The sequence below is a fragment of the Prionailurus bengalensis genome, chromosome X (genome assembly GCF_016509475.1).
Source record: "Prionailurus bengalensis isolate Pbe53 chromosome X, Fcat_Pben_1.1_paternal_pri, whole genome shotgun sequence".
NCBI lineage: Eukaryota > Metazoa > Chordata > Mammalia > Carnivora > Felidae > Prionailurus > Prionailurus bengalensis.
Window position 1 is genome coordinate 1,649,824 of NC_057361.1, and position 26,098 is coordinate 1,675,921.

Here is a 26,098-nt window from a genome sequence, read left to right on the forward strand (position 1 = left end):
GGGGTGGGGGGTGATCGGCGGAGGCTGGGGTTAGGAATTCTGCAGAATCTCCTTCACAACGGCTGACTCAGCTGGGAGGAATACCCTTCCTCCTGCAGCTGAGAATGTCGATGTGCTGCCCGGAGCTGCTGCAGCCATATTGAGGCCCTGAGGTAGAGGCTAGGACGGTAGAGACTAGGTGTGAGCCTGCCGGCCTGGGTTGCTCCCTTCTCTCGTTTATGACATTTATTCCCACGGTGTGTTACTAGCAGCCCCAAAATAATCTTTGAGAAGAGTAGGCAACATACCTTTATCTCCCATATCGGAAGGCTGTCCCCGGAGGCAACGCAATCCCAAATAGGCTGTACAATTAATGGCTACAGAAATCGGACACTGGCGCTTTGATAACCCTTGAGCTTTGGAAAATGATTAGGACCGGGGTGGGGGGGGCATGATTGGGTGTCCACTGGGATTGTCTTGTTTCGCAGATGAGAAAGTGGACACACGCTCCCTGCCCACGACATCCTCCTCGAGAAAGGGAAACCGAGCTCTCCTTTTCGCTGGGTCCCTTCTGGGTCCCCCGGCCAAGTGCTGGCCTTTTGGGGAGCTTGTGAACATCTATCGCCCAAGGGTGCCTGGGGGTGCTCAGCCGCTTGAGCGTCTGACTTCGGCTCAGGTCATGATCTCACAGTTTGTGAGTTCAACCCCCGCGTCGGGCTCTGTCCTAACAGCTCAGAGCCCGGAGCCTGCTTCCGATTCTGTGTCTCCCCCTCTCTCTGCCCCTCCCCTGCTCATGCTCGGTCTCTCTCTCACAAATAAATAAACATTAAAAAAAATGTAAGCATTTATTTCCCAGCTTTCTTGGGGTAGAAATGGCACATCAAATTGTATGCATTGACGGAGGACAACGTGACGATTCAATGCACGTGTCCATCGTGAAATGAGCCCAGCTGCCACCTGCAGTCGTGATCGCCCCCTGTGTGCGCGGTGAGGACACCAAGCATCTGCTCTCTGCAGAGTTCAAGTATATGCCACTGTATTAGGAGCTGTAATCTACGTGGACTGTGAGGCGGGCACAACGTAGACCTGTTACAACTGGAAGCTCATGCCCTCCGACCACCCCCCTCCCCGTCTCCCCCAGACCCTGGCAGCCAGTCTTACGCTCTTTTACTCTTGTAAATCATACTTCATACTCTTGTGAATCAGGCTTTACCAATGAAGGAAACAAAAGCTCAAAAAAAGAGCGTCAGAGACAAGGTCAAGGAGATCCGCGGGTTGCAACTTAGCGGCAGAAAGTCTAAAATAATCACCTCATTCGATAACTGTTTCTGACTCATCTGGCAACTGTTTCTCTGTTCTGTTCCCAGATAACGATAAAACGATGTGATCGGCTTTAAAAACTCTGTACCCCGGCTGTTCGGGGCCGCACTCTTATCAACAGTGTTGGTCCCGATCGGTCGGCCTTGCCTCTCGTTGTCATAGACTTTGTTGTGACTGTCACTGGTGCCCGTAGCATTCTGTTTCAGGAGTCGTGTGGCTGCAACACCGCGATCACTAGACTGTAGGGCATGTATGCTTTTAACTCTTTGAAGAACCGCCTTCCTGTTGTCCAGGGTGGCTGCACCAGTCTGCATTCCCAGCAACAGTGCATGAGCACTCCTTTCTCTGCACCCCATCGCCAACCTGTGTTGGATGACAGGCACCGTGGCCGAGGGGGAGGTCACGCCTCGCTGGGGTCTCCGTCCTGCGTGCACGCACATAAGGGGAAGGTTCCGCAGCACGGCTGCAGCCACGGCTTCCAGACAATGTTGCCCAGGGAAAACTGGGGGGGCACAGGACTCAGGGTCCTCCTGTGCTGTTCCAACGCCTCGTGCACCCGCGCCAGCACCGCGTGGTACCGGGGCTCCGAGCCAGGGGACAGGGGCCGCGTCTCCGAAGGGTCCCTGGACAGGTCGAAGAGCAGAGGCGGGCTGTGCTGGGTCACGCCGTCCCCGGAGCAGGGGCACACGCCTTGGCCGTGGCAGGCCCCCGCCCCCTTGGGGTGGAATCGCGGTGTCATGTAGTGAACCTTCCAGAGTCTTCCGCCTAAAGGCAAACAGGGAGGCGGTCAGGGCAGGACGAACCAGCAGAGCCAAGAGCCAGCCCTGGGGACGTCTTCCACATCCCGTTCAAATGGAGAGGACAGAATAAGCAGCGGGATGCTCTTGCAAGTTTGAAAAGACGTCACGTCCTCGTGTGTGTGCGTGCATGTGTGTGGGTGCACACGTGTGTGCATGGTGTCCTCCAGGCACACCCAGGCCAAGGGACTCATCCCAGAGTGCTCAGCGACACACTGAAAGAACCGTGACAACAACATGGAGAACAATGGCAGAACAGTCAGGGGTGAGGCGCAACTAACCACGGCACCTAGGGTGAATTTCATGTGTCATCGTGGCCAGGCTACGGCACCCAGACACGTGGTCAAACACTAGCTAACATGTCAGTGCGGCGGGGACTTTCTTGGGTTGTTTTTTTTAGAGGAGATGAACAGTTCCATTAGTACACTACCCTCCATATTGTGGGTGGGCCTCACCCAATCAGTTGAAGGACATAAGCGAGCAGACAAAGGGCCCCTAAAGAGGAAGGAATTCTGCCTCCAGAGCAGAAATTCTGCCTCAATTTCCAGCCTCTGGGCTCAAGATGGCATCATGCACGCATTCCAGGCTGCTGGCCGCCCCTGAAGATTTCAGACCTGCCGCTCCCCATGGCTGCATGAGACAATTCTTTAAAATCTCTCCCTGTTTCCATCCATCCATCCATCCACCCTCCCATCCATCTATCCATCCATCCATCCATCCATTCACTCATCCATCTGTCCATCCATCCATCCATCCTCCATCCATCCATCTATCCATCCATCCATCCATCCATCCACTCATCCATCCATCCATCCATCCTCCATCCATCCATCTATCCATCCATCCATCCATCCATTCACTCATCCATCTGTCCATCCATCCATCCTCCATCCATCCATCTATCCATCCATCCATCCATCCATCCACTCATCCATCTGTCCATCCATCCATCCATCTATCCATCCATCCATCCATCCATCCACTCATCCATCTGTCCATCCATCCATCCATCCTCCATCCATCCATCTGTCCATCCATCCATCCATCCATCCTCCATCCATCCATCCATCTATCCATCCATCCATCCATCCATCCACTCATCCATCTGTCCATCCATCCATCCATCCTCCATCCATCCATCTATCCATCCATCCATCCATCCATCCACTCATCCATCTGTCCATCCATCCATCCATCCATCCATCCATCCATATCTGTCTTTATCTTCTATCTCTATCATCCATCCATCTACTACCTATCATATCTATGTCATTAGCTCTTAAGCTATCCTGTCATCCGTCCACAATCTGTCATCTAATCATGCATCCATCCTCTATCATTTATCTACAAATCCATCCATCCATATCTCCATCCATGCACCTGTCTGTCCACCCATACATCCATCCACCCATCCATGTATCCATCTGTCCACCCATCCATCCATCCATCCCTCCGTCCATCCACTCATCCATCTGTGCATCTATCCATCCGTCTATCCACCCATCCATCCATCCATCCGTCCATCCATCTCTCCATCCATCCACTCATCTGTCTGTCCATCCATCTACCATCCATCCATATCTGTCTTTATCTTCTGTTTCTATCATGCATCTATCATTTATCTGTCATCTATCCATATATCCATCATCTATCACCTGTCTACCCTTCCATCCATCTGTCCACCCACCCATCCACCATCTATCCATCCATCCACCTGTCCATCCATCCATCCATCCATCCATTCATCTCTCCATCCATCCATCCATCCATCTCTCCATCCATCCATCCACCATCCATTCATCTCTCCATCCATCCATCCATCCATCCATCTCTCCATCCATCCACCCAGCCATCCACCCTCCATCCATCCATCCATCCATCCACCCATCCATCTGTCCATCCATCTATCCATCTGTCCACCCATTCATCCATCTACTCTATATCCACCCACCTATCCGTCCATCCATCTGTCCATCCATCTGCCCATTCATCTATCTGTCCATCCATCCATCTGTCCATCCATCTACCATCCATCCATATCTGTCTTTATCTTCTATTTCTATCATCCATCCATCATTTATCTGTCATCTATCCATCTATCCATCATCTGTCTATCACCTGTCTACCCTTCCACCCATCTGTCCACCCTCCATCCACCCTCCACCCATCCATCCGTCCATCCATCCACATCTGTCTTTATCTTCTATTTCTATCATCCATCCATCTATCTATCTATCATCCATCTATCTCATTAGCTATTAATCAATGTATCCTATCATCCATCCATCACTTATCTGTCATGTGCCCATCTACCCATCATCTGTCTATCACCTGTCTACCCTTCCATCCATCCATCCATCCACAGTCCATCCGTCTGTCCATCCATCCCACACACTCTTGGTTCTGTCTCTCAGGGGAACCCTGACTAATGCAAGCCCCCTCCTGCCACAAGAGAAGGGTGTGTACTCACTGTCTTTCTCGTGCCAGCGTGCTGCGTGCAGATACTTCCCGCAGTAATGAAACAGGAATTCGTGTGCTGAGTGCTCGGCAGTCCCTTGCAACAAGGGCACCAGGCTACGGCCATCGATCACCCTGATTCAGTGAAGAGACACAGGAAGGAATCAGACCAAGGTTGTTCGTGCTGTGTTGCACTTGCAAATGAAACGCCAAGCTTGGAGGGGGTCCCCGCTGAGGGCAAGGGAGACGAGCCATCTCCCCAGTATCGTGCAGATGGCAGGTTGCTGAGAGAGATGCATACTGTTCTTAGACACAAAGTCACTAAGTCGTGGGGTCACTTCTTCCACACAAAGTCATCTTAAATTCTGGCTGGACTGCCCAGGCCCCTGATTTGAGTGTTAATGCAGCAGAATCGTAACATAACATATTATATTATGATTTAAAATCATAACATAACATATAACATTATGATTTAAAATCATAACATAACATTATGTTATGATTTAAAATCATAACAGATTCCAAGACATGTTGTCACATGTCTATAGGAGCTGGGTAGGGAAGCCAGTAACAGCCACGTGACCTGAAGTGTCTTCCTTACAAACAACTTATATTTTTAAGAAGTCCTTAATCTGGGAGCACCTGGGTGGCTCAGCCAGTTAAGCGACTGACTTCAGCTCAGGTCATGATCTTGCAGTTCACGAGTTCGAGCCCCACGTCAGGCTCTGTGCTGACAGCTCAGAGCCTGGAGCCTGCTTCAGATTCTTTGTCTCCCTCTCTTTCTGCCCCTCCCCCACTCACACTCTGTCTCTCTCTCTCTCTCTCTCTTTTTTTTTTTAAATTTTTTTTTTCAACGTTTATTTATTTTTGGGAGAGAAAGAGACAGAGTATGAACGGGGGAGGGGCAGAGAGAGGGAGACACAGAATCGGAAACAGGCTCCAGGCTCCGAGCCATCAGCCCAGAGCCCGACGCAGGGCTCGAACTCACGGACCGCGAGATCGTGACCTGGCTGAAGTCGGACGCTTAACCGACTGCGCCACCCAGGAGCCCCCCTCTCTCTCTCTCAAAAATAAATATTAACAACAAAAAAAGTCCTTAATCTGAACTGAATGTAAAAATGGAGTTATTTTCCCTTTTATTTTAATTGTACCCTAGTTGTGATGGTTCCATCTTCTGTGTCTACTTGGCTGGGTTATGGCGCCCAGGGATTTGGTGAGACACCAGCCTAAGGGTTACCATGAAAGCATTTTTTTAGATACGGTTAACATCCACAGTCAGTGGACTTAGAGCAATGCAGAGCATCCTTGATAATGAGGGTGGGCCCCACCCAATCAGTTGAAGGAGAGTTTCAAGAAGGGAAGGATGCGTTCAGAATCTTGCCAAGAGCAAAGCCTGAGGTTTCCCAGAGAAGATGAAATTCCGCCTCAAGGCTATGACACGGAAAATCCGGCTGCATTTCCAGCCTGCTGGCCCGACATGAGGATTTCAGTTGAACAGCCTCCACAGTTGCCTGAGCCAATTCCTTAAAATCAAGGTCTTACTTGATAAACCCACAGACACATACCTGCACATATTGTATTGGTTTTGCCTCTTTTATTCAGAAGTATTTCTTTGTCATCTTAAAATCAAACCATTGTGAAAAGATTTACTTTTTTGTTTTTACCCTGTATTAGCGTGAGCCTTTGGTAATGTGCAGATATCGAGGCCACAGCCTCATCCGCCTATGGGCAAGACTGCCTTTTCGGGAAATCATAGGGGGATGTTTTCCGACGGACTGACTTCTACTGCTTTAATCTCCCGATTGTTGCAGTTATCAAATTCTACCCACTCGGCAAAACCGGACCCAATAGTGTATTTAATCATGTTTTCGGGAGTATGGTTATTTTGTGTTGTTAGGCTGACCCCTACCTTTGAGGACGTGAGAACCTTTTAGATGTTCTCACGTTGTGGTCGTTTTTTTCCCCCACGTGTGAAATAGTGCAAGGGTAGCTGTCAGGAACTGGGGAACAGAGGGTCTCATTGTACGTGTACCTGTCCTGGGGCACATGGCCGCCCCCCAGCTCGACCACGGTGGGGAAGACATCCATCAGACTCGTGGGCTCGTGGATCACTCGGCCGGCTGGCAGCACCCCAGGCCACCGGAAGATCCCCGGGACGCGGATGCCGCCTTCCCAGCCCCCCATCCCTTTGCCACCTGTAAGGAAGTGCCATTAGGGTTGTCCAGGAGACGGTCTCATCCACACACACACCTGGGCACACACCTACGCCCATCAACGCACTCCACAGCAGGCTGCATTCCCCACAAATGGTTGTGGCAATAATTCCAGAACCTCGTCACTCCCCCACAGGCACGTGGAGTCTGTGCACTCTCCCCTTGTGATTCAGGGTGTCTTTGTGACCGCCAGAAAAAACGGGGTGTGTGATGCATGGCATCAGGGGCATAATGGCCCTGGAGTTTCACACCATGTACGGCTGGTGACCCCTATCTTATTCCATCCTCTTTCCTTCCGGAAGGACTGGGACTGGGTCTGGGACCACCGTCCCTCCCCCACCTCTCTTCCTTTCCCACCTGCTCACCACACCATCCACCTGTTCCTTTACCCCTTGCCTGGTTCTTCCTCATTTCTGGGGTGCCTGGCAATGAGTTGGGACCCAGCTTGGCTTTTGGGGAAACACGCACAACTACTGAGCATTAGGGAACATGCTTACGTTGCCTAGGAACTCTGGATAGGGGAGTTAAAGCAATCTTATGTTACAGAAGGAGAGTTTTAAGAAGGGAAGGATGCGTTCAGAATCTCACTAAATAAAGGCTTCTTTGCCACAGTTCAGATTATAGTGTGCTTCCTTTCATTTTCTGTCGCTGTGTGACGAGTGACTGAAAATCAGCAGCTTCACTCCTGTGTATCTGCTCTCGGTTCTGTATGCTGGGTTTGCGGGTATTCTGTTCCAGGTCCCACAGTCGGAATTCAAGGTTTCGGTGGTTTGTAGAACATACTACCGGGAACAGTAAGAATCTACTGTAAATGAACCTGCTACATCTTGGACATGTATACGTGGATTAGAAGAAAAATCCGCTTCCAACGGATAGGAACATATACAGTCAACCTTCATTATCCCCCGGAGTGGTGTTCTACACAGCCGTCAAAAACACCCCATGAGCAAATACAAAACCCCAGCTCCCACGAGTAATACAGGGCTCGGTTCCAGAGAGACTCTGGTCTCTATATTTTCATCGGTCAGTTGGTATATTTCTGTGCGTTTGGCTTAAACACACCTTACTGAGTAGATACTGTGATTCACTGACATTGATGTCACAGCCAACAGCATTAGAACGCATGTCTCGACCAAGCGGATCTAACACACTGATTTTCTCCATGAGGCACAGCGCAGGCTTCTTGCCCTCGGACACAGGGAACAGCTTTCAGCGCTATGGTTGGGAGCCATTTGAAGCAGCAAAGTCGCCAACAAAAAGTAAACAAAACTGCAAAAACGTGGCCACAAAAGAGACCTGTGTTCATAGTCTGAGAGATGAAATATAGGCACACAGTTGCCTCATCCAACCTTAACTGGGAATGTACGTGTCAGGTGACCAGTATTTTCATTGCTCTTTCGATGACCACAAATTCATCATAAGTATTGATTTTGGGGCTACAGATAAATTTTAGCAAAGAGGAGAATTCATAAATATGGAATCCATGAATCATGTGGAGCGATTGTGTCAGACTTTTAAAAAAGGGCAGTATAAAAGTTATGATGCGCTAAGTATCACATAATATAGTCAAATACAAGGATGCATATAATTAGGGTTACAGTTACTGTACTGTCTTTTATTTAGGATGGCATTTATTTTGTCTTAATCATTTATTTGTATATCTCGCACTTCTACTAAAATGTAAACTCTTCATGGGAAGGTCGGGTGTCTTTTTTTCCTCTCTCTTGGCATCTGGTAAAATTTGGTGAATAGCTGCTACTCAAGAAATCCCCCTTTGAAAGCACACACTCTTGGGGTGCCCGGGGGGCTCAGTTGGTTGAGCATCTGAATCTTGATTTTGGCTCAGGTCATGATCCCAGACTTGTGGGATTGAACCCTGTGTTGGGCTCTGTGCGCTGAGTGTGGAGCCTGCTTAGGATTCTCTCTGCCTCTGCCCCTCCCCTACTTACACTCTTTCTCTCCCTCTCTCTAAAATAAAAAAATAAAAAAATAAAAATACAATGAAAGAAAGAAAGAACGAAAGAAAGAAAGAAAGAAAGTGAGTACACACTCTTTCCCCCTTCTGCTTGTTCTCCAGTCTCCACTGCTGGGAGTCATTTGGTAGACCACAATCTGCCTTTTCAGCCCCGATCTCCACTGGTCTCACCTCTGAATATTCCATTCCATCCCCCCAGCTGGCCGTGTTCGTCTCTTGCCTCCAAATGTCCTCCGTGATCAGAGGTAAAATACGTGAATGTCGTGTTTTTCAGACCGTTTTCTTCAATGGCCTGAAGGATTTCACCTTTAGGAAAAATGGAACATTTCAGGACAGAGCCAGTAATCCATCATCAGTGAATTCAACCCAAATTTCCCCATTCTTGCTAGAAAGTCCCCCAAGTGGATTCTGCAGTCACCATGCACGTGGTCAGAAAGGGTCAATGCCTATGAGATTATTCTGATGCCACAGGATTCAGAATCTTGCTTACAAAGGTATCACCAATGCAGAGAACATAATAAGCACCCAAAGTCATAGACTGTTCTGAACACGCATTGTTGGCATGCATACACGTGTCCATGATGAGTGCATGGGGGTGGCAACGTGGTGAGAAAAGGTTTGATGGGAGTCCCCTGTTGGGACACGAGGAAGCCAGACCTGTGAGCATCTATCTGTGGGTGTTGACACAGGGAGCCCAAGGCTCGGGAGTGCAGAGCCACGTACAAGCCATGTGCACATTTTATCCATGGAGACCGAACGCACCTCTAAAGCACTGAAAATGAAGATTTTAGAGGACATTGGCATGCGTAACAGTGGAAATGCAGAGTTTTAAAACATTATGTAATCTACCCTCCCATTTTGGGGTTGTTTGCCTCTTAACTTGGTGTACCACATCACTATGTTTCTCCCAGGACACCCCTCAGATCCTGCAAGGATTTAGATGTCTACGTCTTTCTGAGAATCTCTATACAGTTGACACTAAGTGTGATACACTGTGTATCAGCTACACTCCAAAGTGAAAACAAATACAATCTACCATCTCACTGGAACTGTCCGGACTTTCTCAAGGCCACAGGAGGAAAGCTGTGTTGGTCTGTTGTCCTGAACAACAGTGTTCTTGCTTCACTTTCGGTAATGTCTCATGATGGCTTTAAATAACGCACTTCGTGGAAGGATGATTTTGTGCAGAAGCAGACTGAGGAATCCGAAGTGCTGAAGGAGCACGTGAATGACATGGGGACGTTTCTCTCTATTCTTTGCCTTTTTCATTATTCTTTTTAAAAATTCTTTTTTGATGTTCATTCATTTTTGAGAGATGGAGAGAGACAGAGTGTGAGTGGGGGAGGGGCAGAGGGAGAGGGAGACACAGAATCCAAAGCGGGCTCCAGGCTCCGAGTGTCAGCGCAGAGCCCAACGTGGAGCTTGAACTCACAAACCATGAGATCATGACCTGAGATGAAGTCAGACGCTTAACTGACTGAGCCACCCAGGTGCCCCGTTATTCTTTATTGCAACCTGGTTAACAGTGAGATGGCCCATGTGTTTTCCAAACTTGAGCAGTGACTCCAAGAGTGAATGAGGCTCAGGTATGCGTTGACTTACCTACCAGCCAATCCATCTCCTCAACGTTGTCGCCATATAAGCCGTGCTGGCTTTTCCCGAGAAACTGTTTTGTGGTGACCAGGGGGATGTGCACGTGTAGCAAGGACACAAAGAGGAGGAATGGCCCGTGCTTATGTCTGAAAGCAGAGAAACACCCTTCAGACACGATGGAACCTCTTTCGACATTATTCGATCCACCTGAGCCCCTGAAAACCATCTCCCCATTGAGGCTGGTTGAGGAAATCCCAAAGATGATAAAGAGACTCAGGTGCTCTGAGAAGTCACCTCCTCTTTCAAATGTGGTGTTTTTGGCGCTCCTGGGTGGCTCAGTCGGTTAAGCGTCTGACTCTTGATTTCAGCTCGGGTCATGATCTCATGGTTCATGGGTTCGAGCCCCACCTCGGACTCTGGGCTGACAGTGTGGACCCTGCTTGGTATTCTCTCTTTCTCTCCCTCCCTCTCTCAAAATAAATAAATAAACTCAAAACAATAAAATCAAAGGTGACGGTTTTATTACCTTTCAATATAGGAAACTGCCTCCTGTAGCATGAGACGTGTGGTTCTTTCCAAAACCATGGGCTGCTCAGTGACGTCATGGTTTCTCATCAGGATACAGTTCCAACGGCGCACAAACCCGAAGCTGGCATACCAGGAGACAAAAAAGAGGAAGACGAGGCTGGCCGCACCCAGGACCGCTTTCCAGGGCACGGAGATTAACCCGCAAATCTTGCCAAGAGCAATGGTCAGCACTCCCAATGCCGCCACCTGGGTGTAAAACCACAGCCTCGCTCTCGTGCTGGCGTCCACTTCCGGGGGCCTGCCTGGGTCACAGTCATTCACAAGCGTGAAAGGCATGCCATAGAAATAGTCAAATCCGTGGTTCAGTGGGTGGTGGCAGTGGTCATTGCGGGATTCACAACTTACGCCCTGGTGCCATTTCCCTGAAAATGAGAGCAGGGCGTTAGAGAAGAACATACAAATAGGGTGCTCTGTCTGATACGAATCACCTTCTCAATAATTTGGATGTTCTGATGAAAAAAGATGGTATGCAACCAGCAAAGCTTGAACGAGAAAAGTAACATAATAGGAGCGCCTGGGTGGCTCAGTCGGTTAAGTGTTCGACTTTGGCTCAGGTCACGATCTCATGGTTCATGGGTTTGAGCCCCACGTTGGGCTCCATGATGACAACTTGGAGCCTGGAACCAGCTTCAGATTCTATGTCTCCCTCTCTCTCTGACCCTCCCCTACTTGTGCTCTGTCTCTATCTCTCTCTCTTTCTCAAAAATAAACATTAAAAAAATTTTTTTAAAGAAAGGAACACAATAGAAATTCAAAATAGAAAGGGATGAAATGAATTCATTCGATATTGGGGTATTTTTAAATGGGTGCGTTACACTTTGCAAACAGTAATGAACATTACAAATACTCATGACGGTTATCAAGAGATTAAAGGTTTAAGATTTTCTGGACTGTTTGGAATTATAAGTTTGTCACCCTAGACTATCCTATTAAATAACTCACATAATATCATTTACTGCTATTTCTTACTTAAAAGACAGCCGCTTGATAACAGGAGTTGGTTCTTGCAAAACCTCAAGACCGAGTAGAAGTAACCATCTCACTCCACCAACTAGTAAGCAAGAAACGCTTATAATAGATTTTTTCCCAAAGGCAACAACTTTTGACAACAATATCATTGAGATGGAACGTGAGTAAGCCCGTATATCAAATTCCAGCAGGATATGCAAGAGTTGGGTTCTCTATGGGCACTTTAAAAAAAAAATGTTTAACATTTATTCATTTTGAGAGACAGAGGGAAACAGAGCATGAGCGGGGGAGGGGCAGAGAGAGAGGGAGACAATCCAAAGTAGGCTCCAGGCTCTGAAATGTCAGCACAGAGCCCGACGCGGGGCTCAAACTCACGAACTGTGAGATCATGACCTAAGCCGAAGTCAGACGCTTAGCCGACTGAGCCACCCAAGTGCCCATCTATGGGCACTTTCTATTTCATTTACTCCAGACCTTCAACCACCTTAAATTTAGCTACAAAATAGGATAGAAAAGGCTCTAAAGTACTATTTGCCATAATTTCCAAGTGCACAGGGTACACCGGGTCCTTGCCCTGTTGCTCCCTCCCGCGACTCACAAAGTGTCTTCAGAACCTATAGGAATTGGTTCTAACTCCAAGCCCGGGTATCTTCCTTTATTCCCGTTCTTTCATTTAAGGCAGCAAAAAAGTTCGAACAGGGTGAGGGTGGTGGAGACGAAGAGTGTCCAGGAGGGTCTCCACCTCTCATGCTGTCAAGAACAGCCTTCTCTAAATATAGATGGCACGTGTGCACCAGAAGAAGAGGCACAGAAGGAACCGGTACACAGGTCTGCAATTCTAGTCAATGCAAAATAAATCTATTTTCCCAGTTCTGGGGTCAGGGACACTGATCCAATGGTGGTGAGTTGCTACTGGAAAGTTCTAGTCAATTTGGGTGGCTAAGAAGTTTTGCTCCATTTCTTGGGAGTGAAAAGAGAAAGGTGGTAGTGTGGATGTGCAACGAGTCCTTGAAAATGTCCCCGAAGATGTGATATGCTATGTTCTGAATGTCTGTGTTGCCCCCAGATTGCTACATGGAGACCAGAAAAGTCATGGGTGCCGGGAAGCAGGTGCCTATGAGAACAGCCCCGAATATAGAACCTGGGGATGGAGGAAAGAGGGCCACCTCCCAAGAGATTGAGTGAAAAACTGCCTGTCAATAACAGAAGTTCCAACACTGTGACAAACCCAAGAGAGATCAGAAGGGTCCAGCCCCTGATTTTGGTTCTGACACACGACTTTTTTTTTCCGCCTTGTAAGGAAACAGGTTCTCTTGATGGTTGGTCTTCCTGTTCATTAACGATATGAGTACCTATGAGGCCGGTTGCATAACCTTGTTGCTGCAGGATTCTTGCAAACGTGGTTTCATTCTCGGGGAGTCCACCCGATCCCCCATTCCACTGGAGGGCGCGGTACCCATCATGGGCTTCCATGCCTGTGGAACAGAGCAGACAGCAAGTGCTCACTCTCCCTTGACTACAGCAGGGCTTCTCACCTGGGGAGGAGCCTGGCCCACACCAGTGGACTCGTCGCCGTGCCTGGGCTTGGCCTGGGTGTCACAATTGTGGGAGGGGTGATACTGGCATCTGGTGGGTGGAAAATACCCTACGGTGCCTAGGACGCCCCCACCACAGAGAATTATCTTGCCCCAAAGTCAGCAGTCCTGAGATTGAGAAACCCTGCCTTACCGTGAGAGATTCTGTTTATCTATCTATCCATCTATCATCTGTCTGTGTATCTATCCACCATTTATCTATCCATCCATCCATCCATCATATCTATGTATCTATCTATCTATCTATCCATCTATCATCTATCTGTGTATCTATCCATCATTTATCCATCCATCCATATCCATCACTTATCCATCCATCTATCCGTCCATCCATCTATTATCTATCTGTGTATCTATCCATCACTTATCCATCCATCATATCTATCTATCTATCTATCTATCTATCATCTATTCACCCATCCTTCCATCCATCCATTCATCTATCTGTTTCTGCCATCTGTCAATCCATCTATCTACTCATCCATCCATCTGTCCATCTGTCTGTCTGTCTGTATCATCTATCTACCTTACTCTCCATCTATCAATCTATTAATCTATTATCTATCTATCTGTCTATCTATCCATCCATTCATCCATCCATCCATCCATCCATCCATCATATCTGTCTATCTATCTATGTATCTATCTATCTATCTATCTATCTATCATCTGTCCATTCATCATATCTATTTACCCACATACTTATCTATCTATCTATCTATCTATCTATCTATCTATCCATCCATCATCTATCTATGTATGTATCTATTATCTATCATCCATCTATCCATCCTATCTATCTATCTTACCTATCTACCTATCTATCATATCTATCTATCCATCTTATCTATCTACCCATCCATCCCTATTTCTATCTATCTATCTATCTATCTGTCCATCAACTTATCTATTGATCTATCTATCTATCTATCTATTATCTATCATCCATCCATCCATCATATCTATCTATCTATCTATCTATCCATTCATCATATCCATCTATCCATCATACTTATCTATCTATCCATCCATCATCTATCTATCTATCTATCTATCTATCTATCTATTATCTATCATCCATCCATCATATCTATCTATCTATCTTGCCTATCTACCTATCCTATCCATCTTATCTATCTATCCAACCATCCCTATTTCACTCTATCTATCTATCTATCTATCTATCATCTATCTATCCATCATACCTATGTTTCCATCTTTCTATATATCTATCCATCATATCTATCTATCTATCTATCTATCTATCTATCCACCCATCATATCTATCTATCTATCCATCACCCAACATATATTCTATCAATCCATCCATCCATCCATCCATCCATCCATCCACCAATCCATACATCATGTCTATCTATCTATCTATCTATCAATCATCTTTCCATGATCTATGTCAGTGTTTCCCAACCAAAGACAATTCTGCCCCCCAGAGAATACTTGGCAATGCCTGAAGGTATTTTTGGTTGTCACAATTTGGTGGGGAAAGTGGGTGCTACTAGCCTCTAGCTGACCCCTAACCGCACAGAATGTGACTATGTTTGAAGATAAGGTCTCAAAGAGGTAAAATGAAGTTAGTAGAGTGGACCCTGATCCCATAGGACTGGTGTCCTTTTAAGAAAAGAAGATGAGAACACAGACACGCACAGAGGGACGACCACATGAGGACACAGGGAGAACATGGTGTCTGCACGCTGAGAAGAGAGACCTCAGGAGGAACCAGCCTCAGCCCCACCTGCTTTTTGGACTCCCAGCCTCCAGGACTGGTGAGAAAATTCATCTCTGTTGTTTAGGCTGCCACACCTGTGGCGTTCCATGTGGCATCTCAAACAGCCCAATACAGCCATATTCCAATACGTGAATATAGCAGGTTATCAACCCACTCTTCTGCTGGTGAACTGTCTCCGTGTTTGCATCTTACAAACAGTGCTGCTGTGAACGTTCTCATTCCATCTTTTGTGGAACATGCCTGTGTGTCCATATTGGGCACATACTCAGGAACTGCTGGGTCACAGGGTACGCACGCATTGAGCTTAAGCAGACACTGAGAATCAAATCACGGCCCCTTCCTACATCCTTGAAGTTCATCACACCAACCTCTTCCTTGTCCTTTTCTGACCCTGACCCTGACCCTCTTGCTTCCCCCTTATAAGGACCTTTGTCATGACACTGGGCACCTGGATAATCTAAGATAACTTTCCCATCTCAAGATCCTTGATTTAATCCTATCTCCAAAGTCCCCTTTGCCATATAAAGGAACATTCATCACTTCTGGGAATTACGATGTGGGATCTTTGGGGACCCTCATTCAGCCCCCTATACACTCACCCAGAGCCTGTCTGAAATCATGACTACACGTCAAGATTGACTAAAATATTTAGACAACTAAACACAATGTCAAACATAGTCAACTACCCTTGGAGAGTTTCAGCCTTTGAATTCCCAGTCGACCCAATCATTGCATGACTATATAAAATACAGTATTCTTCATGTAATTACAAGGTGATGCCTCTGCAGATTATATTTGCACCGTTTCCCCTGGATCTCAAGCATCGCTAATAATATTGAAGATGAGAAAGGAATGGCGGCCCCTTTCTCGATTGTCCCGACAACACCGACCTGATCTGAAGGAGTGCCTCCCCGTGAGGAACGAAGATCTGCTTGGGGTGCACAGGGGGGCAGCCGCCAAGTGCTGGGTGAGCCTCACGCCTTCCTCTGCAAGCCGGTCGATATTGGGTGTCCTGAGCAAACCACACAGACAATCACTGTCAAGCAGGGACATGCATTCAGCTTATGGGGATCCATGCACTGGAAGGTACTGGCGGAGTGCATTTCTATAGGTTTTAGAAGTAGTTGCATAGGTTTTAGAAGTGTCTTGCAGAGGCAGATGGACCCACCCCCAAAACAACCAGCATGAGCACATGCATTGAGTACTGCTTGCTATAAAAGATGCAGGGCCCTTTTCCTGGGGTCCTCAGCTGGAGCCCAACCCACTGCCTGTATATCCAATATCTGAGCCCACTGTGTCACCAGAGGGTCTTGGGGGTCAAGAACAAGCTTCCCCTGATACCCATTGCTGCTCTGTGAGCATGCTCTGTTCCACATACAGGAAATGGTCTTCCCAATCGAATGGGGACAAAGTGCCCCTTTCCTACCTAGACCACCAAGTTTTTGTGCACATGGGTTATAAATAACAGAGAGCAAGTGGATTAGAGAGAGAGAGAGGATGACATGAAGACCAAGGCCACTGGCTGGAATAGAATCTGCAAAAGCCAATACCTAAAACTTCCTTATGGGCAAGTGGTCCAAAAGCCAATGACCTCAAGGTGAAAGGGATCTTTGGACAGTATTGGAGGCATGGGTGGAGGGCTTCCTAGATGAGATTAAGAGTATTGGTGGAGGATTCTGGGAGTCGAGTGTGGTCCACAACCATTATCTACAGGGGAGAAGAGCCTTAAAGTTCCCTGTTCACCCAGTGCTACAGGGGGAGCAGGCTGAAGTGACTGTGGCTTTGTTGAGGGGGAATGGGCAGCCCCGGGCTGAGTCATGGCACTAATGGGCGCTATTTTCTTGTACATAAGGCACACCCCAAGCCCTGTGACACTGACTGCTTGCTAGTGGGGGGTTCCAGGTGTCCCAGAGGGTCCGTGTCCATAGGTTGTATGGACAGAGGATAGAAACAAGATGAGCTGTGAAGGAACAAGAGGTCAACTGAAGGACCTCTGTGAGTTGGTGGGCGTCCCAAAGTCCTAGTGTGGGTTTTCAGCTTCAAGAACGTGAGACGAATCAAGACCACCACCGAGACCATTCTCTGAATGCTGCACTGACTAAGTACCTTTCTTTCTAACTCGAATGGTGTTTCACCTTTTGAAGAACACATTTTTAGTTTTACTTTTGCTTTTGTTTTGGTCCCTTTTATTGAACATGGTACATGTTGTCTGAAAAAAAAAACATGAAAAATTAAATGTATTCGTCAAAACCCTCAAAGCCAGTGAGGCATAAAGGTAACGGGCAGGAGGATCGTTTTCAAAAGATGTTCGTTGTTAAGGTGTAAACTTCTGAGCTGGTGTAGTAATTTGGGGGGTCATTACAGTGAAAAGCTGCATTTTTGGACACCCTGTGTTATCTTTAGCCCTGGCGATTTCTCGGCCAATGGAGCCATCTCCCCGTTTGCGAGGAGACAAGCAACGTTTGCAGGTTGAACCCCTCACCCTTGGTCATGGAGCTAAAAAGTGCCAAAGGAGGGCTTAATGCCAAATCTGTTTGACTTAAAAAAAAAATCCAGAGTGTCCCGTACTGGGCATTGTGACTCAAGCATCTTAGATATCGGGGGTCACATCTTGTATGAGTCACGGATTATCTGATCGTTTACAACCATCCATCCACTTTGTGACCCTGGCAGCCTTTTTCCTGATTGCTTTGTTCCTGTTTGAAGGCAGGGAGTGCCCCTCACCCTCTTGTGTGTAAGCTGATACCTGAGCTCCATCAGCTGTGACTTCCAGGCCCTCCCTGCCTGCCCAGAAACCACAGGGGAAGCTCAGACACCTGCTCCTCAGGGCAACTGCTGGGGCCCTGCCCAGCCTCTGTTTCCAAAGAACAGCTATGTCAATGTCATTCAAGATAGTTCTGGATGCTTTTGACTCATATTTTAATTGCAACCAACTGAGATATAACTGTTGTTGTTAAAAAGCACCCATTATGTACTCATGCTGGTTGTTTTCAATAACCCAATTATAGAAATTTACTTTTCTTTTTTTCTTTTTTTTTTTTTTGGCTCAGCAATGAACATGATTTGCAAGGGGCTTATAGGATTCTACCAATTAAATATAATTTTGTTAGCATTGACCTATTTTTCACAGTTGACAAAAAGTTCTCTCCAGTTTGATATCCCAAAGTCCAACTATGTATCTATTATCTACAAATTTATGTATCATTTATCTATCCATCCTTCATCCATCTTTCCATCCATCTATCCATCCATCCACCAATTTTCCATCCATCCATCCATCCATCCATCCTTCTATCCACCTGATGAGGGAGCATAAGGAGAACTGAGACTCGGCACACAGCTCCCTGCCCGGGTGGGACATGTGTGACGTTCCTCAGGCACTTGATGCTCAAAAACAAAGTAAAGGAAAGAAAACAAATGGTTAACTGATCGAGATCACAGTGATGCAAGACAGGAGTCTTGATCAGTTTAAAAATGTCTTAGTACATTACAAGAAAAAGGCAACCCTATCAATAGCCTCATCTCCAGAACCCTATAGACTGTTTCCTGGAGCCCCAATATCACCCTCCCCTCCATCATGATGTAGGGAACAAAGGCAAGAAGGAAATGGTAGATATAATGAAATTTCCTTATAATCTACAGCCCATTGACAGATACTTGAGGTAAGTACAGAGTAGAACATTTCTCCAGGAAACCCCTACCCCCTAATGCCTTACTAGAGGAAAAACCACCTTAACTTGACAATAGCAAGGTCTCAGCTATCTTAGGAGTCCTCTTTAGCATATCAAAGTCCTTCTGGAGGCCTGCCTTCTGCTTTTACCTCCCCCAACTCCATAGTATATAACCAGTCACTCTTCACAACCCCAGTACAGATCTTTCTGTGGGTCCTGTCCTGTGCTTTAATAAAATCACATTTTTGCACCAAAGATGTCTCAAGAATTCTTTGTTAGCCATTGGTTCCAGACCCCACCATCACTCCAGAATCCCATAACATCTCTCCCTCCCTCCATCCACCTTTCCTTCCATCCATCCATCCATGTATCCACCCACCCATCCATCCCTCCATCCATCCAGCCATCCATCTGTCTGCCCATCCATCCATCCATCCATCCATCACATCCAGCCAGCCAGCCAGCTATTCAGTCTCTCCATCCATCCATCCACCAATTTTCCATCCATCCATCCATCCATCCATCCAACCTTCCTTCCATCCATCAATCATTTGTCTGTCTATCTCTTTTCTATCAAGTATTTATCTCTTACACATGTCTTTATGTTGTGGAACAGAATGTAAAACTCTACAGGTTTCAACCTCAGCATGGAAATCGTCTCCTGCAGAATCTCATTCTTTCACTTGTTAAAAGATAACCTTAAAACAGGAAAAAAGCTTATATATGTGTGTGTGTGTGTGTATATATATATATATATAAGTTGATTGCCAAATATAGTCTTACAGTATTACTCTCAACACCTTTCATCTTTTACACATCCTTTTTCTTTTAACGGTATTCCAAAGCCGGGTTGGGGTCACAGAGCCAGTCCTGGGACTCCCTCTTCTGTCCTGACCTCCTGTACCCCCTCAGTGCCTACACACTCATTACACACCTCGTGGGTTCTCAACGTCCCTTTCTCACGAGGCCAAGCATCTGGGATATTGCGTCGCCACCACTGAGTGTCCTGTACGCAGCGAGGGAGAACCGGTGTTTCAAACAAGCAGAAGTGAGTCTGGACGCACCTCTCTACGGGGTCCTCAAGGTCTGCTCCGTCCATCAGAGATACTTCGGGCTTTCATGGTTTGGAACAACGTTCAGCCCACTATGGCCAAATCTGGCCCTAGCTCTGTTTTTAGGGGTCCCCGTGGAGCTAAGAACCTTTTAAGATGTGTCACGAGTTGGAAAAAATGAAAAGGGAAGAAGGGAGGGTGTGAAACACAGATCCGGTGGGGCCCACACAAGGTACCGGAGTGCTGTGTAGCTGACCCGTGATTTAGAACGCGAGCATCTTCTAGTGTATTTAGACATGCGCACCGAACGCCGAGGCGGCTGGAAAGAATGATATGGGGCTGATTTACTACCGGAGGGAGAATGGCCTATGTGCCAGATGGGTTCGAGGGATTTCGTCGCAAATCACTGAACGATGAAGTGAAGGAATGGAACCATGTCGCCATGAACCCAATGACAGTTTCTCTAAATCGTGTGGTTCTTACACAAAAGTTAAGTCTTCTAGGGGCTTCTAGGAGCCGGGATGCCTCCATCGGTTCAGCGCCCAATTCTTGATGTCAGCTCAGGTCATGATCTCCCAGTCCGTGAGTTCGAGCCCACATTTCGTACAGACGGACCTGGAGGGGCACGGCCCCCACGTCTGCAAGAGAACATCTTTGTGGGCTAAAAATCAAAGGTGCTGTCCTTAGGGGTGGGAATGGCCAGGCAATCCCAGGGTGTGGGTACTTTTGTTAATTACTTTCTTTTTTTTTAAATACATTTTTAAGTTTATTCTTTTTTTTTTTTTTTAATTTTTTTTTCAACGTTTATTTATTTTTTTGGGGACAGAGAGAGACAGAGCATGAACGGGGGAGGGGCAGAGAGAGAGGGAGACACAGAATCGGAAACAGGCTCCAGGCTCCGAGCCATCAGCCCAGAGCCCGACGCGGGGCTCGAACTCACGGACCGCGAGATCGTGACCTGGCTGAAGTCGGACGCTCAACCGACTGCGCCACCCAGGCGCCCCAAGTTTATTCATTTTGAGGGAGAGAGAGTGCGTAAGCAATGGAGGAGTCCAACGCAAGACTCGAACTCACCAACTGTGAGATGACCACCTGAGCCGCAATCAAGAGTCGGATGCTTAACGGACTGAACCGACCAATTTCTTCATGGCGGTTTTCTGAGCCCCAAACCCGGAGGCTACAGAAGGTCCCGAGGGGTTAGGGATGCATCGCATGAATTCCGGGGGCCACGATTCAGTCCATCACAGGAGAGGGGGGCGATGGTTAAGAGAAAGCAAAGGGTTCCCTGGGGGCATGAAACTGTCCTAAACTGGTTTGTGTCGATGGATGCCCATCTCTGAAGATCCAGAAGACAATGAATCGTCCACGTTCGGTGGCTGAATCGTCTGCCCTGCGCGGGCTCCGCGTGGGAAAGAAGAGCATGGACACAGGGGTTTCTCCTGGTGCTGGACAGGCCGCTGGGAAAGAGGGCGGCCCCGGTCTGTGTAGGTCAGCCCTAAGGTGGGCACCTACTGCAAGGCTGACGTGTGTGAATCTGCGGGGGGCGGTCGTCCTAAAGGAAATGCTCACAGAAGGAGTGAGATGCTTTCTTCCCTTTTGTCCTTCTGCACGGAGCCAAGCAGGCAAACGTGCCCCTGGGAGCCCTGAATACGCACTAAGCTCCCTGCGGTGGATGAACCACAGCCCCAGGGCAGATCGGCCCAGTCCTAATCCCCAGTATTTATTTGTGAATAGGAACTTACCCCGGAGTGGGGACTTGAGAGATGTAACTAGTTAAGGATCTGAGATGAGCTCATCCTGGATGAGGGTGGGCCCTGAATCCAATGACAGGTGTCCTTGTAAGAGTCAGAAGAGAGACACAGACACAGAGAAGCCGCGTGAAGGTGGAGGCAGAGACGGGAGGGAGGCAGCCATGAGCCCAGGGATGCCTGGAGCCCCAGAAGCTGGAAGAGGCAGGAAGGACCCTCCCCTGCAGCCTCAAGAGAGAGTGTGATCCTGCCCCCCTGGATCTCAGTGGTCCTGCCCCTCCTGGATATCTGTGGTCTTGCTCTGCCTGGATCTCAGCGGCCCTGCCCTGCCTGGATCTCAGGGTTCCTGCCCTGCCTGGATTTCAGTGGTCCTACCCCTTCTGGATCTCAGTGGCCCTGCCCCTCCTGGATCTCAGTGGACCTGCCCTGCCTGGATCTCAGCAGCCCTGCCCACCTTGGATCTCAGGGGTCCTGCCCCTCCTGGTCTCAGTGGCCCTGCCCTGCCTGGATCTCAGTGGTCCTGCCCCTCCTGGATCTCAGTGGTCCAGACCCTGCTGGGTCTCAGCAGCCCTGCCCTGCCTGGATCTCAGCGGCCCTGCCCCCCCCCTGGATCTCAGTGGTCCTGCCCTGCCTGGATTTCAGTGGTCCTACCCCTTCTGGATCTCAGTGGCCCTGCCCCTCCTGGATCTCAGTGGACCTGCCCTGCCTGGATCTCAGCAGCCCTGCCCACCTTGGATCTCAGGGGTCCTGCCCCTCCTGGTCTCAGTGGCCCTGCCTTGCCTGGATCTCAGTGGTCCTGCCCCTCCTGGATCTCAGTGGTCCAGACCCTGCTGGGTCTCAGCAGCCCTGCCCCCCCCCCCCCCGGATCTCAGTGGTCCTGCCCTGCCTGGATCTCAGCAGCCCTGCCCCTCCTGGATCTCAGCAACCCTGCCCTGCCTGGATCTCAGCGGTCCTGGTCTCCCGGATGGAGAGAGAATACAATCCTGTTGCCTAAGGCTCCTCCTTTAGGAAGGAGGCAGCCCTAGGATAAGAATACACCCACTCACCCGAGTGCTGTGTTGTTTGAAAAGTTTGGGATCCTGCTTCCCTGTGTAAAAGCAATTTTTCAGTGTTCAGATCTGATGCTCTAAGGAATCACCACTATAGGCAGATGTTAAATGCATCATTTGGCCAAATACACCCCCCACCACACAGGCAAACACAACAGCTGGACTGGGTACCTCAGGGTATTGTTTCCATAGCAACCAAGATCCCCAATGCCAAGATCATCTGCCATTATCAGTAGAATATTGGGTTTAGAGGCATTTGCTGCTTGGAACCCCGAAGTCCTCAGAAGCAAACTGAGACGGAGTAGAACCCACCAGGAGTCCCTGGAGACAGAAACAAAAGGGGAAAATTAGGGGTTGGGACTGGGAAGGTTAGGGGAGTGACATTGCAAAGCACGCTGCTGGGGGGGCTCGAGCATCTCCACCAAATTAGGATTCACCCCAAGGGCCTGCACCCAGGTCCTGGGTTCCTTTCCTCCCCATGCCTTGCTTTGTAACACCCACCCCCAGAACACTTGAACTCACTGGGGTCTGGTTGTGAAAGTTAGGGTCTGCCCGAGTGACGTTTGTTCCCGTGACTTAACCCAGGCCGGTCCTGCCGACCCCTTGGTAATGAGGCCACTTCTGTGAGGTTCTTTCTAAAGGACTTGCGTTCAGGGCCTCGCCTTCCAGCCTTTCAGGGTGCCAAGTGGGCCCGGGTGCGCCAGGCGTCCCACAAGCGACCCCGCAGGAGGGAGAGGGTCTAGGCAGCCGGGGCAACTTACATTTCAAAAGGCAGAATGTGGGATTAAAAGCACCCCAGGCGCGACAGGGAGATGATGGGACCCAGTAGTTACAACACGGACTTGTAGCGCATGGCGCCGGGGAGGCCGGGGCGCACCGCTGACCCCGCGTGGAAGGGACCGGGAGCGTCCCCGACGCGGATCCCGGGCCCTGTCCGCCCCAGAACCGAGGGGGCGCCTGGGGACCGGGGGCGTCCTGATCCCCATTCCTGGCTCCTGGCTGGAAGCTGGAGCGTGCGCCGGGGTCCCCGGCAGGGTCCCCAGGGCTGTCTGGTCCCTCCATTGCGCCCCGGTGAGCCCGCAGTCCGGGGAGGGAACAAGGGGACAGAGGGAGCGCGACCGGGCGCAGGCGGAGCAGGGGAGGGGCGGGCCCGGCGCGTCTTAGAGGGCGGCTTGGTGGTGGTGGGGGGGGGGACACACGGTAGCGCGTGGGCTGGCGACCCGGGAGGACTGGGCCTGTGTCGCGTTGGGGGGTGGGGACAGACGCCTGAGCGCGCGCTGGGGACCCGGGAGGACTGGGCCTGTGTCGCGTTGGGGGTGGGGACACGGGTGCGCGCGGGCTGGGGACCCGCGAGGACTGGGCTGGTGTAGCGTTGGGGGTGGGGACAGACGCCAGCGCGCGGGCCGGGGACGGGGCGGGACCGAGCAGGAGGGAGGAAGCGGCGCCCTGAGGGGGGCGGGGACTGGGGTTTGGACCGGACGTGTGTCCGAGGGGGGAGGGTGCCGCCGTGCTGGGGCGGGGGGCGGGGACGGAACAGGGTGGGGGATGGGTCGTGGCCTGGGGGGCCAGGGGGCTGTGCTCCTTGGGGACGCCGCCCGGCTGTTGGGGGGGTAAGAGACCCAAGGGGGGGGGGGGTGGGACCCGTCTCTGCCGTTTGGGGACAAGGGCGCGCTCCGGGGGTAGGGGAGGGCTTTGGGGGGGAAGGGGGGTACTCGGGGCCCAGGGGGGTGTCCCAGGCAGTGGGGGTGGGGGCACGGCCGGCCGCGCTCTGCCGGGGCGTGGTCTGTGAGGACCCTCCGGGTGTTCCCTTGCCTCTCGAGGCCCCTCCCCTCCCCTCCCCTCCCCTCCCCTCCCCGCGTCCTGTGGCCTCCCCCCCACCCCCCAATAAGGCTGGCTCTCGGGTCCAGCAGCCGACAGCCGGCGGGAGGGGCCTTCAGCTGGGTTTTGGAGGCGCACCCCCGCCCGGCCCGCCCGCCCGGCCCCGGACTCGCGCTCGCCCAGGTGCACCCCCTCCCCCAGCGCCCCCATCTCCGTCCCAAGTGGCCGCGTCCCCGGGCCCCCGCACCTGGCAGCGGGCGCGGCGCGTCCCCTCCGAGCCCCGGGTCCCATGGCCGCGCGCGGGCCGGGCGCACGGGACCTTGTCCCCAGCCTGCCCCTGCGGGGACTCGCCCCGGCAGCTGAGCCCTCCGGGAAGCAGGGCCGCGCCCCGCCCCAACCCGCTTGATCCGCAGGCGCCTGGGGGCCTCCGGGAATTGATCTCGGAACAGGTTTTCCGGGGTCCGGCCGCCTCCGGGCGGGCACCCCGGATACTGGGGTGCAGGAGGGGAGGGGATGATTCTTCCTGGCTGGGCCTGGGCACGGGGAGCCTCCGGCAGGCCTCGGCCAGCGACCCCCGCTTGCCAGCGAGTTCTGGAAAGGTCTGGGGACTGAGGGCGTGCAGGCAGGCAGGCAGGATGTGAATGCCAGGGTCCTGGACGCAGACTCCTACTCTGTATCCAAGTTTGGGGGGGGGTGTGGAGAATGTGAGCGGGGCTACTTAGTTCCCGTGTTATCCTTCCAGCTCAGTTCTGCATTTGGGGGAGATAGGAATTGGGAATGAACGTTCCCCGCTAGCTTGGGAGTGGGCCTAGTTTGCCCTACGCCCTCGTCCCTGCCCGCGCCTTGCTGGGGGGCTTCCGGCCTGCAGAGCTTTGAAAAAATACATTTCTGTGGTTTAAGCTGCGTCCTCCGTGGTTCCTTGCAGATGCTGGGCTCAGGGGAGGGTCACAGGCGGGAACTAGGTGTCTGTGTGTGTGCACCGACAGGTAGTTGCGCACGGAGTCTGGAGTAAAGGCCCCGTCCTGGGCAGATGCGGTGCAAAGCCAGCCAGCGAGGGAGGTTGGTCATCGCCCAGTGACCTTCCAACACGGAGCCGAAGGACGTGCAATTCTCAGCACAGCCCCCAAATTCTGGGTGTCCCTAAATCACTGGGGCATTTGTTCACCAAGAATAATGATCCGCCTGTGCCCTTTGACCTGGCCCGACTCCCACGCTTTCGGGGTCGTTGATTATATTGGGTGCGCACCTGCTCTTTGCCTGAAAATCTGTTTGGCACGGACCTCCCTTCCGCTGGGACTCGGAGCTCTTGATGGGGCCAGAGTGGCCTCGTCTGGGTGACACTGAGGTCTGTGGGTGAAAGTCCCTGGGGTGGGGGTGGGGGGCTCTGCTCCTCCCCACTTCCTTGTGGGTGGTCTGAACACCCCCCCTCCCCAACCCCCCCATGGCTCCTTCTAGCTAGTGGTGACTGCACAGGGCTGCCTCTTCGTTATAACTTCCTGTTTTGAGATGCAAAACTAGTCCGCCCTC

The 26,098-nt window shown here is 50.3% G+C and overlaps 1 protein-coding gene across 2 annotated transcripts; it reads right to left on the reverse strand.

The window, feature by feature from the left end:
* Window positions 1-809: 809 nt before the first annotated feature.
* On the reverse strand, window positions 810-25,066 carry ARSD (arylsulfatase D). 2 transcript variants are annotated; one of them, XM_043571201.1, is made up of 10 exons: window positions 24,819-25,066; window positions 22,925-23,074; window positions 16,124-16,245; window positions 13,244-13,366; window positions 10,861-11,284; window positions 10,344-10,480; window positions 8,913-9,047; window positions 6,586-6,748; window positions 4,567-4,688; window positions 810-2,064 (listed from the first exon to the last, which is right to left on the reverse strand). In XM_043571201.1, exons 1-10 carry the CDS (start codon window positions 24,860-24,862, stop codon window positions 1,700-1,702), a joined length of 1,785 nt encoding a protein of 594 aa, XP_043427136.1. In that variant the 5' UTR covers window positions 24,863-25,066; the 3' UTR covers window positions 810-1,699. The 2 variants fall into 2 exon arrangements, with proteins under 2 accessions (XP_043427136.1, XP_043427137.1); XM_043571202.1 differs by lacking the exons at window positions 16,124-16,245; window positions 24,819-25,066 and having other exon boundaries at window positions 22,925-23,035.
* Window positions 25,067-26,098: the final 1,032 nt, after the last annotated feature.

Coding starts and splice junctions, on each gene's coding strand:
- ARSD (XM_043571201.1), bottom strand. CDS start 24,862: ATGGGACCCGGGGCTCGGAGGGGACGCGCCGCGCCCGCTGCCAG. Junction 23,075..24,818: donor CGCGCCGCGCCCGCTGCCAG/GTGCGGGGGCCC, acceptor TTCTGTCTCCAG/GGACTCCTGGTGGGTTCTAC. Junction 4,689..6,585: donor GGCCATGTGCCCCAGGACAG/GTACACGTACAA, acceptor TCACTGAATCAG/GGTGATCGATGGCCGTAGCC.